We start from the raw sequence: 15,285 nt of genomic DNA, 5'->3' as shown, positions 1-15,285 counted from the left end.
GGAGTTGCCCTGGACACAGAAATTTTATAGGCAGGAGGGGGCCAGTGGCCATAATAGGATCTACCACCCGGGCTCCCCTGCTGTACTCTGCTACAAGTGGGCTGTGTTTGCATAGTTTGTTTTGCCTTTGCTGAGGAGTGAAGGACAAATTGTGGAGTAGAAGAGGTGTCCTCCCTCTCCAGCCTCCTCACATGCAGCAAACATCCAGCTTGTCAGATTGCCTGAACCCTGATAGACATTTGGCTTGCCCCGTACTGTGCGATACGTGCCGGGGATTGGATGTGACAATGCCCGGGGGATTATTATCTATGTGTGAAAGTGTGGAGTGGGGGTCGGCTGTTACTCAGCAGCCTGCTGGATCCCCCACCTGGAGATTATTTGTCCTGGAGCAGTATGACACCACTCATGACCCATGCATAATCATCACTCTGATGTCCTAGTCAGATCACTTCTATCAGATTGGAGCTGGAGCTGGAGCCTGCTCAGAGCTAGGTGAGATGTCCACACACCAACTCCCTGCAAGGAGGACACATGGCACGTGGCACTGGGGGGGTGGGCTTTACTATGGCTGCATGTTCAGTCCTGGAGTATCAGAGGCTGGGAACGCCTTACATGTGTATATTGCTGGGTGATCAGAGGCTTGGGACACCTTACATCATGTGTACTGCTAGGTAATCGAAGGCTGGGGACACCTTACATGTGCATTGCTGGCTGATCACAGGCTGGGGACTCCTTACATGTGTATTGCTTGATGATCAGAGGCTGGGGTCACCTTATATGTGTACTGCTGGGGACACCTTACATGTGTACTGCTTGGTAATTCGAGGCTGGGCACACCTTAGATCATGTTTTCTTATTTTAATATTTTCTACTGTTTTTCTTTTGTTTTCATTTTTTAAGTTTTATTTATTTATTTATTTTTGGAGGGGGGGTTCAAGTAGCTGGTCTTGTCTAGAGCACAAAATAGTGTATAGTTTTCTGTGTCACGTTCATGAAGCCATTTTTTTCAAGCTCCATATAGCTGGTTTAGGCTTTTTGCTTTACCATCAGTTAGAACTGTCTAAGTAGGGCATTCAGCATTCTCAATCCATTGGCACATCATTAACATCAATTCCTTATTATCAGTTACATCCTATTCCTAAAAAAACTCCCTCTTAGGGCCCTTTCACACGGGCGATCCGATCAGATCCGCCTGTCAGTTTTTTAGGCGGATCTGATCGGATCCTCCATGCAGCTCTATGGGGCAGCGGATATCAGCGGAGACACCTCCACTGACACCCGCTGCCATCCGTATCCGCTCCTGTCCGTGAAATCTGGACGGATGGAAACCCTATTTTTCCATCCGTTCAGTGATCGGATCGGATGAGAGCGGACAGGCGGTCCGCTCTCATCCGATCCCCCATAGAGGGCTGCGGGGGCTGAGACACCTCCCTCTACGCTCTGCAAGCGGAGACGGAGCTGTCATCCGCCGGCTCAGCGGGGATCGCGGATCGATCCCTGCTGAGCAGCACGGATCCGCCTACGGAGGCGGACCGTATGAAAGAGGCCTTAGTCCTCTTTCACACAGAGCGGACCGCATTGTGATCCGCTCCGGCACTTTTTTTTTTTTTTTCACGGAGCAGATGACACTTGTGTCATCCGCTCCGTATGTCCGCATATCATCCCATCCGTTTGCGGATGATATAGGGACATAATGTATGTCTATGGGCATTGCGGATGACACCGCTGACATCCGATTTTGCATCCGTTGCGTTCTTTTAAACGGAACAAAAATAGGGTTCTGTTCCGTTCCAAAAAATGGAACAGAACTGAAAGGATGAAAACCGGATGGTCATCCGCTGACATCCGCAATGCCATTGACATACATTATGTCCGTATATCATCCGTAAAAAGATAGGATGATTTACGGACATGCGGAACGCCCGTGTGAAAGGGCCCCTACTTTGATTTTGGAACTCTGAATTTGGATTTTGGTACTCAGAATTTGGAACTCAGAACTCAAAATTCAGAATTTGGAACTCGGATTGTAATTCCTAACTCGGTATTTAAAATTTGGAATACGGAATTTGGAACTGGGAATTTGAAACTCGGAATTTGGAACTCGGAATATGTAATATGGAATTTGGAACTCCTTAATTTGGAATTTGGAATCCGGAATTTGGAATCCGGAATTTGGAATTTGGAATCCGGAATTTGGAATCCGGAATTTGGAACTCGGAATTTGGAACTCGGAATATGGAATTTGGAACTCGGAATATGGAATTTGGAACTCGGAATTTGCCTATTCAGTAAAGTGATTTTTCTTAGGGTTGTCTTTTGTTATTAATCTGCAAACAATGTTTTATCTGTAAAATCAAATCACTTTGCAAATGTTATCTCCTTTTTTTGCTTTTTTAAAGGTGGAACATCCCGATACTCACACTGACTGCAGCCTTCCTAATATACTCCTGTATTATTCATTTTGATGTCCATGAAAGTTGTCACCAACATGGCGAGAGATGGGCAGGTAGTCACTGAGATTGATCAGGACAAGTATGATGCTGATGAGAATGTCAAAATCATCTGTCTGGGAGACAGCGCAGTTGGAAAGTCAAAGTGAGTAGAATCTGTAAGCACTATGTAAAAGTTACACACATCCTCCTGGAAGAAGGACTTCTTTTTCTTACACCTGACATGTTTTTCCTTTACTGTGAAAAGTAACAGTCTTATATTACTGAATGGAGCGTAGGGTGTTTTATTATTTTTATTACATGCGATTTTAGTGCGCTGCTGGAAACGCACAGAATTTGCTGTGTTTCCCACAGCAAATATATGTGAACCGAGGCTTAGGGGATTTCCTATCACTTCCTCTTGTGTTTTTCCGCAACAGAAAGTAAAGGGAAAATCTTTTCAATGCAACAAAAAAAAAAAATGAAAGGGGGTTTGACCATTTCCTGCTTCAATTAAAACTAAAACAAGTTTTGCCTTTTAGATGGAGTTTTTTTTAATGTTCTGTTTTTTGTTTTCTCTAATGATGACCTTTAACGATGCATGTAAAATGCTTGTGCATTTAATTGTAGACTGTGGAGCATGAAAATAGTATTAAATGTAGCATTGTACTGCTTGGCAAGAAATAAGAAAGGGGCCACTGAAAATTTGAATCAATTTTTATCTATGATTACATTGTGCCTACATTGTGACATGCAGCAAATTAGATGGAACAAAGACAGCGTTAGACCTTAAACTGGCACTCACAGCAGCTACCTACAGGCTCCTGCTTGTCTGATTAATTTATCATTAGATTGATTGCTCCAGGAATATTGCAAACAGGGATAAACTGATATGCAAACCTCTTTTTAATCCCTCAGCTGGGCCTGCCCTTTACCACCTTCTGCCACTAATTACTGTATGTGTTGGCCATATAATTGTAAAATTTCCTTTTAAAAATCTGAATTTTAAGAACATTTGTTTGATTTTCTGAGTGTTGGTGGGGTCAAATCAACACTCCCCGCACTGCTGAGACAATTCAAAACAACAGGATGGATAATTTTTCTTGAGCAAACAAATTTCTAACAGAGAATATGGTTTTCCTTTGGGAAAGTCCATTTAGTCCCGGTTCACATATATGTAATGACAGATATCGCATGTGATTTGGAGCGCACTGCTCTGCAAATCACATGCAATGTCTGTGTGATGCAAATTCAGCCATACAGATTGTATTGCTGAATTCACATCGTATTCGGACACAACTCGCACAGGACCCTTTTTTGGGTCTGCACCAGAAGCGGATTGCATGCGTGTTCACACCTACGCGATCGGATTCATGTCCGAACTGACAGTTCGCACTGTGATATGCAAACTGATCTGGGGGTGTCGTTAACTTTGTATTGCCACCCCCAGCGATTCGCATATGGCAGTGTGAACTGCATGCGAGTTGAATGCGATGCGGGAACCCGCAGTGGATTTGCAGGGTTCCCGCATCGCATGTATGTGAACCGGCTTTTATTCCCAAAATCAAATGTTTAAATGTCCTCAAATGTACTGATGAGAATTTTCATACAAATGTTCATATGAAATATCTACTGGTGTTTGGCCATCTTTAGTCTCCCAATCACAGTAGTAAAACCGTATGAGCAGGAGATAGGAGTGGGCAGAGCTGGCTGCTAATTGTATCTTATGCCCCATACACACGTGCAGATTATCTGAAGACTTTTGTCTGCAGACTTACCAAAACCATATAATATGAGGTCAAACCTAAACACTTTCAATTTGTATGCAATCCGGCAGGCCCTTGCACTACATAAAAAAGGTAAGTCTGCAGACAAAAGTCTGCAGATAATCTGCACATGTGTATGGGGCATTAGACCCCATTTTTCAGGAATCACAGAAACCTGTATGGAAAATTAGACCTAGCAGGTAGGCACCTGGAAGTACTAACATGCAAATTAAAAATGTTGCTACAGCTACAGTGGCTTAAAAATTGCTGGAAATAAAGGAACTTGGTGCAAAACGCACTGCAGATGCGATCTGCAGCGAATGTCAATAGTAAGTTAATGACACCCCAAACAGGATGCAAACACAGTGCCTTTACCCACCCTGGATCGCAAAGCAATGCGTTTCTAAAAGTAGTGCATGCTCTGCTTTTGGTGCAATGCGATTTTGGCCCACTCAAAATGAATTGGCTGAAATCGCACTGCACAGAACTGCATGTGAATTGCAAGGGAATGCACAGCACGTTCCTGTGTGGGCATGGTGTGAACTTGCAAAAGAAAGCCAATACACAATGGATGTGCGCTCTACCTATCACCATGCTCTCTAGATTGTCAATTATGACTATTGCATGAAACATACCACTTATACCTCTCTAAATTTATAACTCCGCTCCCAATTGTTGAAAATTTCCAGCCATTCATTGTATATTGACTTTCTTTTGCAGCTTTCAATTGATTGTGGAGGGTTCCCTCTCCAAAGGTTCTTGTATCTTTAGGACCTAGCAGGGTAACTCTTTGGTGCAGTGTATTGATGGTGTGAACTTTGTCCTTAACCACCTCAATACAGGGCACTTAAACCCCCTTCCTTCCCAGACCAATTTTCAGCTTTTAGCGCTGTTGCAATTTGAATGACAATTGCGCGGTCATGCAACGCTGTACCTAAACCAAATTTGTGTCATTTTTTCCCCACAAATAGAGCTTTCTTTTGGTGGTATTTGATCACCTTCAGGTTTTTTCTTTTTTGGTGCACAAATAAAAAAAAGACTGAAAAGTTTGAAAAAAAAAAAAAAATTTTTTTGTTTAGGTTATAAAATTTTGTAAATAGATATGTTTTTTCCTGCACTGATGAGCACTGATGATGCCGCACTGACAGGCACTGATGAGGAGACACTGATGGGGTGGCACTGATACGCAGCACTGATGGGCACTGATAGGTAGCACTGATATGCAGCACTGATGGGGTGGCACTGATATGCAGCACTGATGGGCACTGATAGGTAGCACTGATATGCAGCACTGATGGGCACTGATATGTGGCACTGATAGATAGCACTGATATGCAGCATTGGTGGGCACTGATAGGCAGCGCTGATGGGCACTGATAGGCAGCGCTGATGGGCACTGATAGGCAGCGCTGATGGGCACTGATAGGCAGCACTGATGGGCACTGATTGGCGGCACTGTTGAGCGGCAATGATCGGCGCTGATGGGGGGCACTGATCGGCACTGATGGGCACTGATAGGCAGCACTGGTGGGCAATAATGGGCACTGGTGGGCGGCACTGATAGATGGCAATAACGGCACTGGTGGGCAGCACTGATAGATGGCATTGGTGGGCAACACTGATAGGAGGAGGGAACTGGGGGGCTCTCTGAGCCCTGCTTGCCATCCCTGGTGGCCATAGTGGGCATCCCTGGTGGTCATGGGTGGGCATCCCTGGTGGCTTAGTGGCACCCCCCCCCCCCCCCCAGGGCTGCACTGGTAATCAATGTTCTGATTACCAGCACAGACCCCCCCTGTGATCAGTGAGTAATTAGAAATACTCACTGATCACCCCTGCAGCAGCACCGATCATCCCTCTTCTTCTCACTGACAGGATCTGTCAGGAGGAGAAGAGATCGAAGCCGTTACAACAGCTCTATTTACATTACATGACGGCTGTGATTGGACACAGCCGTCATGTGATCAGGAGGGCCAATCACAGGGCCCTTCTGCCGAATGATGTTGCTCTGTGTCCGAGGGACACAGGCACATCGAGATCGCGCTGCTGTGCGTGCCCGCGGCGGCGCGATCTCTCTCCTTCTGAAGGACGTTCCGGAACGTCCATTCAGAAGGACGAGACTCCCGCCCGGCCGTATATGTACTATGGCCCGGGTGGGAGGTAGTTAAAGATGCCATGGACTATAGCAAACCTGTCACTTCTCAGATTTTGCTTGGCCTTTACACTATCCACTGAGGATATCGGCATTGAGGTTCTTTTACTGGGTCATGGCCAGGGACGTGCAGTGAGGCACTGGCTAGTATCGGAGCCAGATACAACCCCCACAATATTTAGTGAATAAACCCCCACAGCGTAGCCGAGCGCTGTGAGATGAAAAATTGAATCTTCAGCCAATTGGTTTACGCCTAAAACCCGTGCGCCAGGACGCAGTCAGTCAATCAGATTCCCCCAGACAAATAAGCGTCTGGTGAAAGGAATCTATTGGACAGTGCATTTTTATTTTTTATTTCTGCATTCTGTAACAGCCCTGTAAATGCTGGAATTTCATTGGTCAAGTACAGGGCTGTTACAAAATTCAGAAATAAAAAATAAAAATTACACTGTGCTCTATCTATAGCTACCAACAGTCCTGATTTTATTAAAGCAAGTCCTTATGTTGGTTAAAATACTAGACTGTGAGAACTAATGAAAGTGCCATAAATATTCTATATAATAAAAGAATAGAACCTGGACCATTCTCTGATTATATAGATTATAGATAGCACCTTCATAAATTCTCATAATTTACTAATTCAACCAGCATAAGGACTTGTTTTAGCATATGTAAACGGCGTTCAAACCACATGTGAAGTATTGCCGGGAACGTTCGAGCAAGAGCAGTAATTTTAGCACCAGACCTCCTCTGTAACTCTAAACTGGTATCCTGTAAATATTTTTAAAGCGTCGCCTATGGAGATTTTTAAGTACTGAAGTTTGGCACCATTCCACAAGTGTGTACAATTTTAAAGCGTGACATGTTCGGTATCCATTTCCTCGGCGTAACATCATCTTTCACATTATACAAAAAAATCTGGCTAACTTTAGTGTTTGTTTGTTTTTTTTATTCATGAAAACAGTTTTTTTTTCCCCCCAAAAAAAAACACGTTTGAAAAATTTATGCACAAATACCGTGTAACATAAAAAGTTGCAAAGACCACCATTTTATTCCCTAGGGTGTCTGCTAAAAAAAAATTATACAATGTTTGGGGGTTCTGGGTAATTTTTCTAGCAAAAAAATGATGATTTTTACATGTAGGAGAGAAGTGTCAGAATTGGCCTGGGTGGCAAGTGGTTAATTACCATAAGTAAGTAATATACAAATAATTATTATATATTGTTTTTAAGGTAATTTACTATATTTTAAAAAACTGGACTCAAACAGGTGGCTTAAAGTGGTTGTAAACTCCCCATTTAAACTTTGGCTCAGTCCAGTCTACATTACTATAGCTATAGATCGCTGCCTGTGAAACTTTACTTACTTTTATCAACTTCCTACAATCTGTAAAGAAAAGTTTTATTACATCACCGGCGATTGCGCAGTTGGTCCTTCAATCCACGGTAACGCTATGTGTGCCGTTTCTTTAACCACTTTGCCGCTGCTCACTAGAGCTCTACTGCAGCAAAGTGGCTGTTGTAGGTCTGACGACGTAGACCTACGTCGGCAGACACTCCCCCTTCTCGGCGGCGCGCGCCTCCGGAAACTCGCTCCCGCTGTATTCAGTCACAGCGGGAGTCAGGCCAGGGGAGGAGCAGCGGCGATCGCCGCTGCTCTTCCCCGATCGTCGGGGAATCGAGTCTGGAGATCCGCCCGCTTTGTTTACACAAGTACACATGTTTACACATGTCTCCAAAGTGACAGGCAGGGACAGATTACAGGGTTCAGCATAGCTGAACATGCGATCTGTCCCTGTGTCACTCAGTCACCTCCCCCCACACACGTTAGTAAGCACCAGGCATACATTAACCCCTCCCTCTCCAATAAAATTAACCCCTTCCCTGCCAGTGTCATTTTTACAGTAACAGTGCATATATATAGCACTGATTTCTGCAGTAATGTCACTGGTACCCCCAAAAGTGTCAAAAATGTCAGTCAAGGGTCCGATCTGTCCGCCGCAATGTCGCAGTCTCGCAAAAAAAAAAAAAAAAAAATCGCAGATCGCCGCCATTACTCGTTAAAAAAAAAAAAAAAAAAAAAAACACCAAAAATGACAGAAATCTTTCCCTTAGTTAGTAAACGCAATAACTTTTGCGCAAACCAATCAAAATACGCTTATTGTGATTTTTTTTTTTTTTTTTTACCAAAAATATGTAGCAGAAAACAAATTGGCCTAAAATGATAAAAAATTTAGATTTTTACATTTTTGGGGGGGGGGGGGGGGGGGGAATTTCATATAAAAAAAATGTGAACAATATTGTTATTTTTTCAAAATTGTCGCTCTTTTTTTGTTTATAGCGCAAAAAGTAAAAATTGCACAGGTGATCGAATACCACCAAAAGAAAGCTCTGTTTGTGGGAAAATAAGGACGTAAATTTCGTTTGGGTACAGCGTCGCATGACCGCGCAATTGTCAGTTAAATTTGCACAGTGCCGAATCGCAAAAAGTGGCCCAGACGTAAGACAGCAAAATCCTCCGGTGGTAAAGTGGTTAACAGCATGCCGGGTCTCACAGTTCCTCTGCAAAACGGCATGCTATGAAGGCTTGCGATACTGTGCTGTACTTCCTCCTCCTTCCTGGTTCTCCCCTTGTGACTGCGAGACGTCACACAGGGGTAGTGAACCAGGGCATCGCACACACATCCATAGGATACGCTGGAGCTTGGTTGCCATAGTAACGGCAATCGGGAAAGAGGCTTGAATAGCACACGATCGCGTATGCGTGAGATTTCGACAGAGAGAACAAGTAAGGGCAGAAATGATCTCCACAGGGGAGACCGAAATCATTAGTAAAGATGGCACAGCCGATTCCCGGAAGAAGATATATGTTATAAATCAACAAAAAGGTATTTGCGAATGGTTTTATAAGGTTACAATGTGCAATTCATAAAAATACTTTGTTGTACACAAATATTCGAAAAAAAGAGAATAATAAAGCTGAGTTTACTTCCTCTTTAAGGGACAAATTACTGAAGTTTGAAGTTCAAACCAGTAATTTCACAGTGAATAGATCAATAATAAAATATTATATAGCATAATATACAGTGTGTATATATATATATATATATATATATATATATATATATATATATATATATATATATATATATATATATATATATATATATATATATATATAAATAAATTTTTTTTTTTTTTTATATTTTCTTGCTTGATTCAAAAAGTACCTTTTCAGCAGCAGATTCTCCCTCTTAACTGTATGAGAAAAACATGGGATTATTGGTAAACCTCGTAGGTAAGAGGGCTGGGCTGGAAGGGAGCATGTGTCTTCCCTGGTAGTGGGGTGGGGTAAAGGTAAAGAATTTGAAGCCTCAATTACCTTACATAGCTCACCGAATGATTGGGGGTTCAACAGGCATGCAGACAAGGAGTTTTAATTCATAAAGGGAATAGCAGGCACTTTTTTCTCAGTTTGGACTTTGTTGGAGTACAGGAATGTTAAGCTGGAATAGAATGTAGGACCCCAATGCTGCAAGGCAGTAATGCTAATCTCTTAACTGTTACAGTTGATTGCATAAGATGTGCTTTATTTAACCAGCATAACTATTGCAGACTTGCATTATTGTCTCTTAATTAGGTTTATTTCTTTTGCAGGTTAATGGAACGTTTTCTTATGGATGGATTGTATCCTTTATGATCTCAGTGTTTCTTTCAGCCCAATGTAGCTCACAGGTCCCCCTGTCTGCTCTCTCCTCATTGGCTCACTGGCTGTAATTGACAGCTGTGGAAGCCAATGGCTTTTTCTGCTGTCTCAGCCAATGAAAAGAGAGATCCGGGACAGCCGAGGCTCCTGTGCACATTGCTGGATCAAGAGGGGGCTCAGGTGACTATTAGGGGGGGCTGTGGGGAGCACATAGAAGGTTTTCTTACCATCATACATAAAATGCATGAAGGTAAAAAACCTTCAGCCTTTACAAGCCCTAAACCCAAAAAAGAACCTTCTATTCCTCCTAAAATGTTTTCACTTTTTTTTTTTTTTGCTGTGATCTGACTTCCCATTAGAGGGTGGCTACATTTGTTCTGTATGGTCCCACTGTATGTCAAAGTGTAGCCACCTTCTCTTGCTCTCTAAAAATGGACTACTTTTTCCTCACACACACCATTATTAAAGCAGAGTTCCGGCCACAAAAACAAAATTTCAATGAACATACCAGGGCCGTCTTTAATATTGATTGGACCATGGGCAAAAATTTTCTTGGGCCCTCTTGAATCCACTTATCAACTATTTGGGGGCTCAAGGGGCAGCTGCTTTGGGCCCCACAACAATGACTAGACCCGGGGCAGCTGCCCCTTTTGCACTGTGTTAAAGACAGCCCTGGAACATACCCCCTGGACAGTCAGGGCTAGTGCATTCCACAATGACTAGCCTCTGATCTGTCCCGGTTAGCACTTACCTTTTAGAAGAAATACTTACTTTTAAAATTTCTTCTCCAGCGCTGCCATCTCAGGTGTGGGCAGCTTGAAGCCAGCGCGATCCTCTTCCGTCCTCTTCGGTCCCACGATGCACTACGCCGGCCCCTCCGTCACTTCCGGGTCTGCAGCGTCATCCCTGCACAGCTTCCGGGCATGCCCAGAAGCTATTTAGCAAGGTATGACGCGCCTGAACCGGAACTGACGTCGGGGCCGGTGCAGGCGCATTGATTCCTGGGAGCGATGACGTTCAGCTCCCAGGAATCATTGCAAAGCGGAAGTGACGGCGCGAGCCGTGCGGCCGAGGGAGGAAGTGGAAAGAATGTGAGTATTTTTTTTCTGCAATTACAAGGTAAGTAAAAAAAAAAAAAATCCTAACTTCCCATTTCTTTTTCAGGTGAGCTATAGCAAGCGGATGGCCCAAAATCGACTGTCGATTTTGTGGCCGGAACTACGCTTTAACTCTTTTACATTTTACATATTGTTGCCTGGCTACCCATAAGAACATAGAGTGCATGTAATCCGGGTAACCATGAATGCTTCATTATACTTGTGATCTCCGGTTGGTCACATGGGAATAGTCAACCATCAGCCTTCCTACAAGTGTCACGTGACCTGATTCTGTGCTGTGATGTGGCAGCAGAACAAGGGGGATCGTTTTGAGGTACCCCAGTGATGCATATAACAGATTTAAGATAATTTTTTATTACCATCATTTAAAGAGGTTGTAAAGGCAAGACATTTCCTATTTCAATACAGTGTAGTGCCAATTTGCAATGGCATTGGACTTTTCCTTCCTTCACAGGGGACAGGAGTGCTAGCCATTGGCGGCTCCTGCTGCTGTCAATCACACCCTATGAGGAGCGAGTGGGAGGCGAACTTGTTATGGGGGTACACACAGAAGGGGAGAAACCGAGAGGAGGATGTTTTGGGCCTGCTCTGTGCAATACCATTGCACAGAGCAGGCAAGTTTAACTTGTTTGTTATTTAATTATAAATAAAATGATCCTTTACAACCAATTTAAAATAAATAGACACCAAAAATGTAAAATACAGAGCTTCCAAGACCCTTTTACTTTTAGGATTTTAGTTTCTATGCATTTTAAAAGGTATTCAGAAAACATATCTAATTTCTGTTACTTTGTAGTTTTTTTTTTTTTTTTGTGGTCTTCTATAGTAGTCCAAAGCCTTGTATTTTAGACCAGCTTTTATAAACCATGTTAAATTATAATTTGCTTGAGATAAGCTCAGAAAGAACACGCTGCTTGTATTTTGAACCTAAGCCAGAACACCTCTCCTTAAATTATAGTGTCATGCTAAAACCTCTAACCTTTCTCCCCCATGATTGTATTGCATAGTATCACTGCCCTCTCTAAAGCTAGCATGGTTTGAGCCGGATGATTGAACAGTGCTGAGGTCTAAGTAGACAGTAGAACAGAAATGGGCACTGATGTATGACATAATGTTAACTGTTCCCAATCCCCTGAGTGTTCTGTGTTTTCCTTTTAGCAGCTTTTGCTAGTGATTGCTAGCAGCTTAGTGTTGAATGATGCAAGATTCTGGGTTGGGAAACCTGGAATGTTAGAAATGGAGAGATGCAGAATTATTTGGGATGCACACCCCAGAAAGTAAGGGGGGGTAAACCTGGCGCACAACTAGGGAAATGAGTGTCCAAAAACTTCCACAAGCTCCAATACAGACAGTATGCTACTTAAATGGCACAGTAGCCTAAAGATATTGAATTGAATTAGAAGAGTCCATAAAAAGTCCATGTACATACGTCTCCATATGCTACACTCCGCAAGCTGCTCTGTAAGCAAGTAGAAGGGACTTGTGGCGAGCTGTAAGAGGAAAAACAGGCGCCACACTAAGTGCAGTATATCTGGATAAACGTTTAATAGACCAAATAGAAAGGTACTCACAAACGATGATATAAAAACAGCATATCAGTAGTAAAGGAAATGGTAATCCCAGTGTCCAAATTCAGGATGGCACAAGCGGTCTCAAAGCATCGGGCTGTAACGAGTGGAGGATCGATACTTCCCGTCTACTGGGGACACAGCGCTGGCCGCTCTGACGTCACTTCCGGGATACGTACTGGCGCCGGCGACGCGTTGTCGGAGCATGCGCTCCTTCCTCAGGCCGATAATGCGCCATTTTGCTCAAGGGCTTAAGTGGACAAGGAGGCAGAGCCAGCTGGGTCCTAAAGAGTGCCAATAATCCTCACTCAAGAGGAACCCGCTGTGATACTGAACAGGGGCAGTGTACATTATGAAAAGAAACCAGAGCAGTAGTCAAATATATAGTAACAAGAAATCTGTTATAACTAGTTCTCAACAAAATAAGAAATTTCGGAATAAATGGAAATAGGGATTGATGTAAAAATAAATAAGAATAAAAATAAAAATAAATATAAAAATAAAAATAAAATAAATAATAATATAAATAATAAGAAAAATAATAATGATAATAATGGTTGGAAAAAATAAAAAAATAAAAAAATAAGAAAAAATGAAAAAATTGAAAAAAAGGAGGAAAAGGATAATGAGAAAATAAAAATAAAAATAAAACTAAAAATAATATAATAAAATAATAATAAAAAAAAAAAAAAAATAAAAAAAAAAATATAAAAAAAATTAAATAAAAAAAATAAAAAATGCTAACATTAAATTATACAAGTTTAAAATGCACATTGTATATGTATACATCCACATATTGTTACACATAGGGATATATTATCATAATACAATGATATAGTAATAATAGAACCGTAAATATATGTATAGATATCATTATACTAAAGAATATCATTATTCTTTTTTAAAAAAAAATTTTATATATAAAAATATATATAAAAAAAAATATATAAAAATATATATATATATATAAAACACCGTAGAAAAGAGGATAAAATCATCCAAAAGACCATCAGCCAATATAACCATCCACTAATGTATCCTATTCTGGCTCCATACATAATTGTTATAAAAGGGTATAAAAAAGGTGGTGGGGCATTATTCTCAGACGTCCAATCCAAAATTATTGGATGGAGTCATATGAGAGTGTTGGTCTCAATTTCTTCGTTCAAACCACCCGGCACTAAAGTGCCCAAAGTATATATCCAATAGGCCTCCCTTTGGCATAATCTCTTAAAACGTTCTGCAGGCGCCAAAGTAGCAGGTATGGACTCGATAATCCACACCCTGAGGCCGAGAGACAGGTGTTCATGATGCAGCAGGAAGTGGCGTGGAACACTGTGCTTATCATTACCAGCCTCCACAAACCTGCGGTGCTCACCGAATCTCTTCCTCAGGGTGCGGATTGTCCTTCCTACATAAAACAGCCCACACGGGCATGTGAGGCAATAAACAACAAACTCTGTGGAGCAATTGTAAAACTGTGTCAATGGGTATGTTTTTCCTTTTGCTAAAAAGTTTTTCTGTCCATGAGTAACGTGTTTACAGGTCAGACACAATTTTTTGCGGCATTGGAACATTCCAATAAGTGGGATCAAACAAGGTCTCTCTAAAGATGATATAGGGGGACCCTTCAACTTACTGGGTGCCACCATGCTCTTAATGTTCCTTGCTCTTCTGTAAGTGACCTTGGGTTTGGGGGGTAAATTCTCCCTCAGATGGGGGTCTTCCAGTAAGATTGGCCAGTGCTTGACCAGAATTTTCTCCATTTTTTTATACTTAGTGTGAAATTGAGTCACAAATCTGGGTGTAATAGCTTCTGTATCGGGTTTTACCTTTTTAATACTTTCGTGGCCGGCCAAATAGATGTTATGAGCATGGTTAAGAAGGGTTTCCGGAAAAGCCTTATCGGTAAATTTTTTCTTGAGTTGGGCACTCTGTTCTATATAATCATTATCGTTGGTACAGTTTCTTCTCAGTCTGCAGAACTGGCTCTTGGGGATGTTATTTATCCACCTTGGATGGTGGCAACTCTTAAAATGTAGGAAGGAATTGCCCGCTGTGGGCTTCGTGTAGTTTTTTGCTTCTATTCTCCCTTCATGATGATATAAGAGTAAATCTAGAAAAGCCAGCTCTGCAGAATGATGAACTGAAGTAAAAGATAAATTGTACTCATTGCTATTGCAGTGACCAACGAATTCAAAGAGTAAAGATTCAGGGCCATCCCAGACAACAATAATGTCGTCTATATATCTCCCATAGAAAACAATGTGAGAGGCATACGGATTGTTTTTCCAGATGTATTAATTATTATTTTATTTATTTTGCCCCCAGTTATGCCAACTTAACTATGGGGATGTGGGAGGATAAATACATCTGGAAAAACAATCCATATGCCTCTCACATTGTTTTCTATGGGAGATATATAGACGACATTATTGTTGTCTGGGATGGCCCTGAATCTTTACTCTTTGAATTCGTTGGTCACTGCAATAGCAATGAGTACAATTTATCTTTTACTTCAGTTCATCATTCTGCAGAGCTGGCTTTTCT

The 15,285-nt window shown here is 41.9% G+C and overlaps 1 protein-coding gene across 1 annotated transcript in view; it reads left to right on the top strand.

Moving 5' to 3' along the window:
• Positions 1-15,285, top strand: part of LOC309554871 (rab-like protein 2A) — a 47,512-nt gene that overhangs the window by 7,327 nt on the left and 24,900 nt on the right. The window contains exons 2-3 of the mRNA XM_082256594.1: positions 2,400-2,595; positions 10,001-10,030. Of these exons, the coding sequence (XP_082112720.1) occupies positions 2,465-2,595; positions 10,001-10,030 (161 nt within the window). The 5' untranslated portion in view covers positions 2,400-2,464. The remainder of the gene's footprint in view (positions 1-2,399; positions 2,596-10,000; positions 10,031-15,285) is intronic.

This window comes from Pelophylax lessonae (assembly GCF_965119305.1).
Source record: "Pelophylax lessonae genome assembly, chromosome: 4".
Classification (NCBI taxonomy): domain Eukaryota; kingdom Metazoa; phylum Chordata; class Amphibia; order Anura; family Ranidae; genus Pelophylax; species Pelophylax lessonae.
This window is presented reverse-complemented; position numbering and strand designations above follow the sequence as displayed.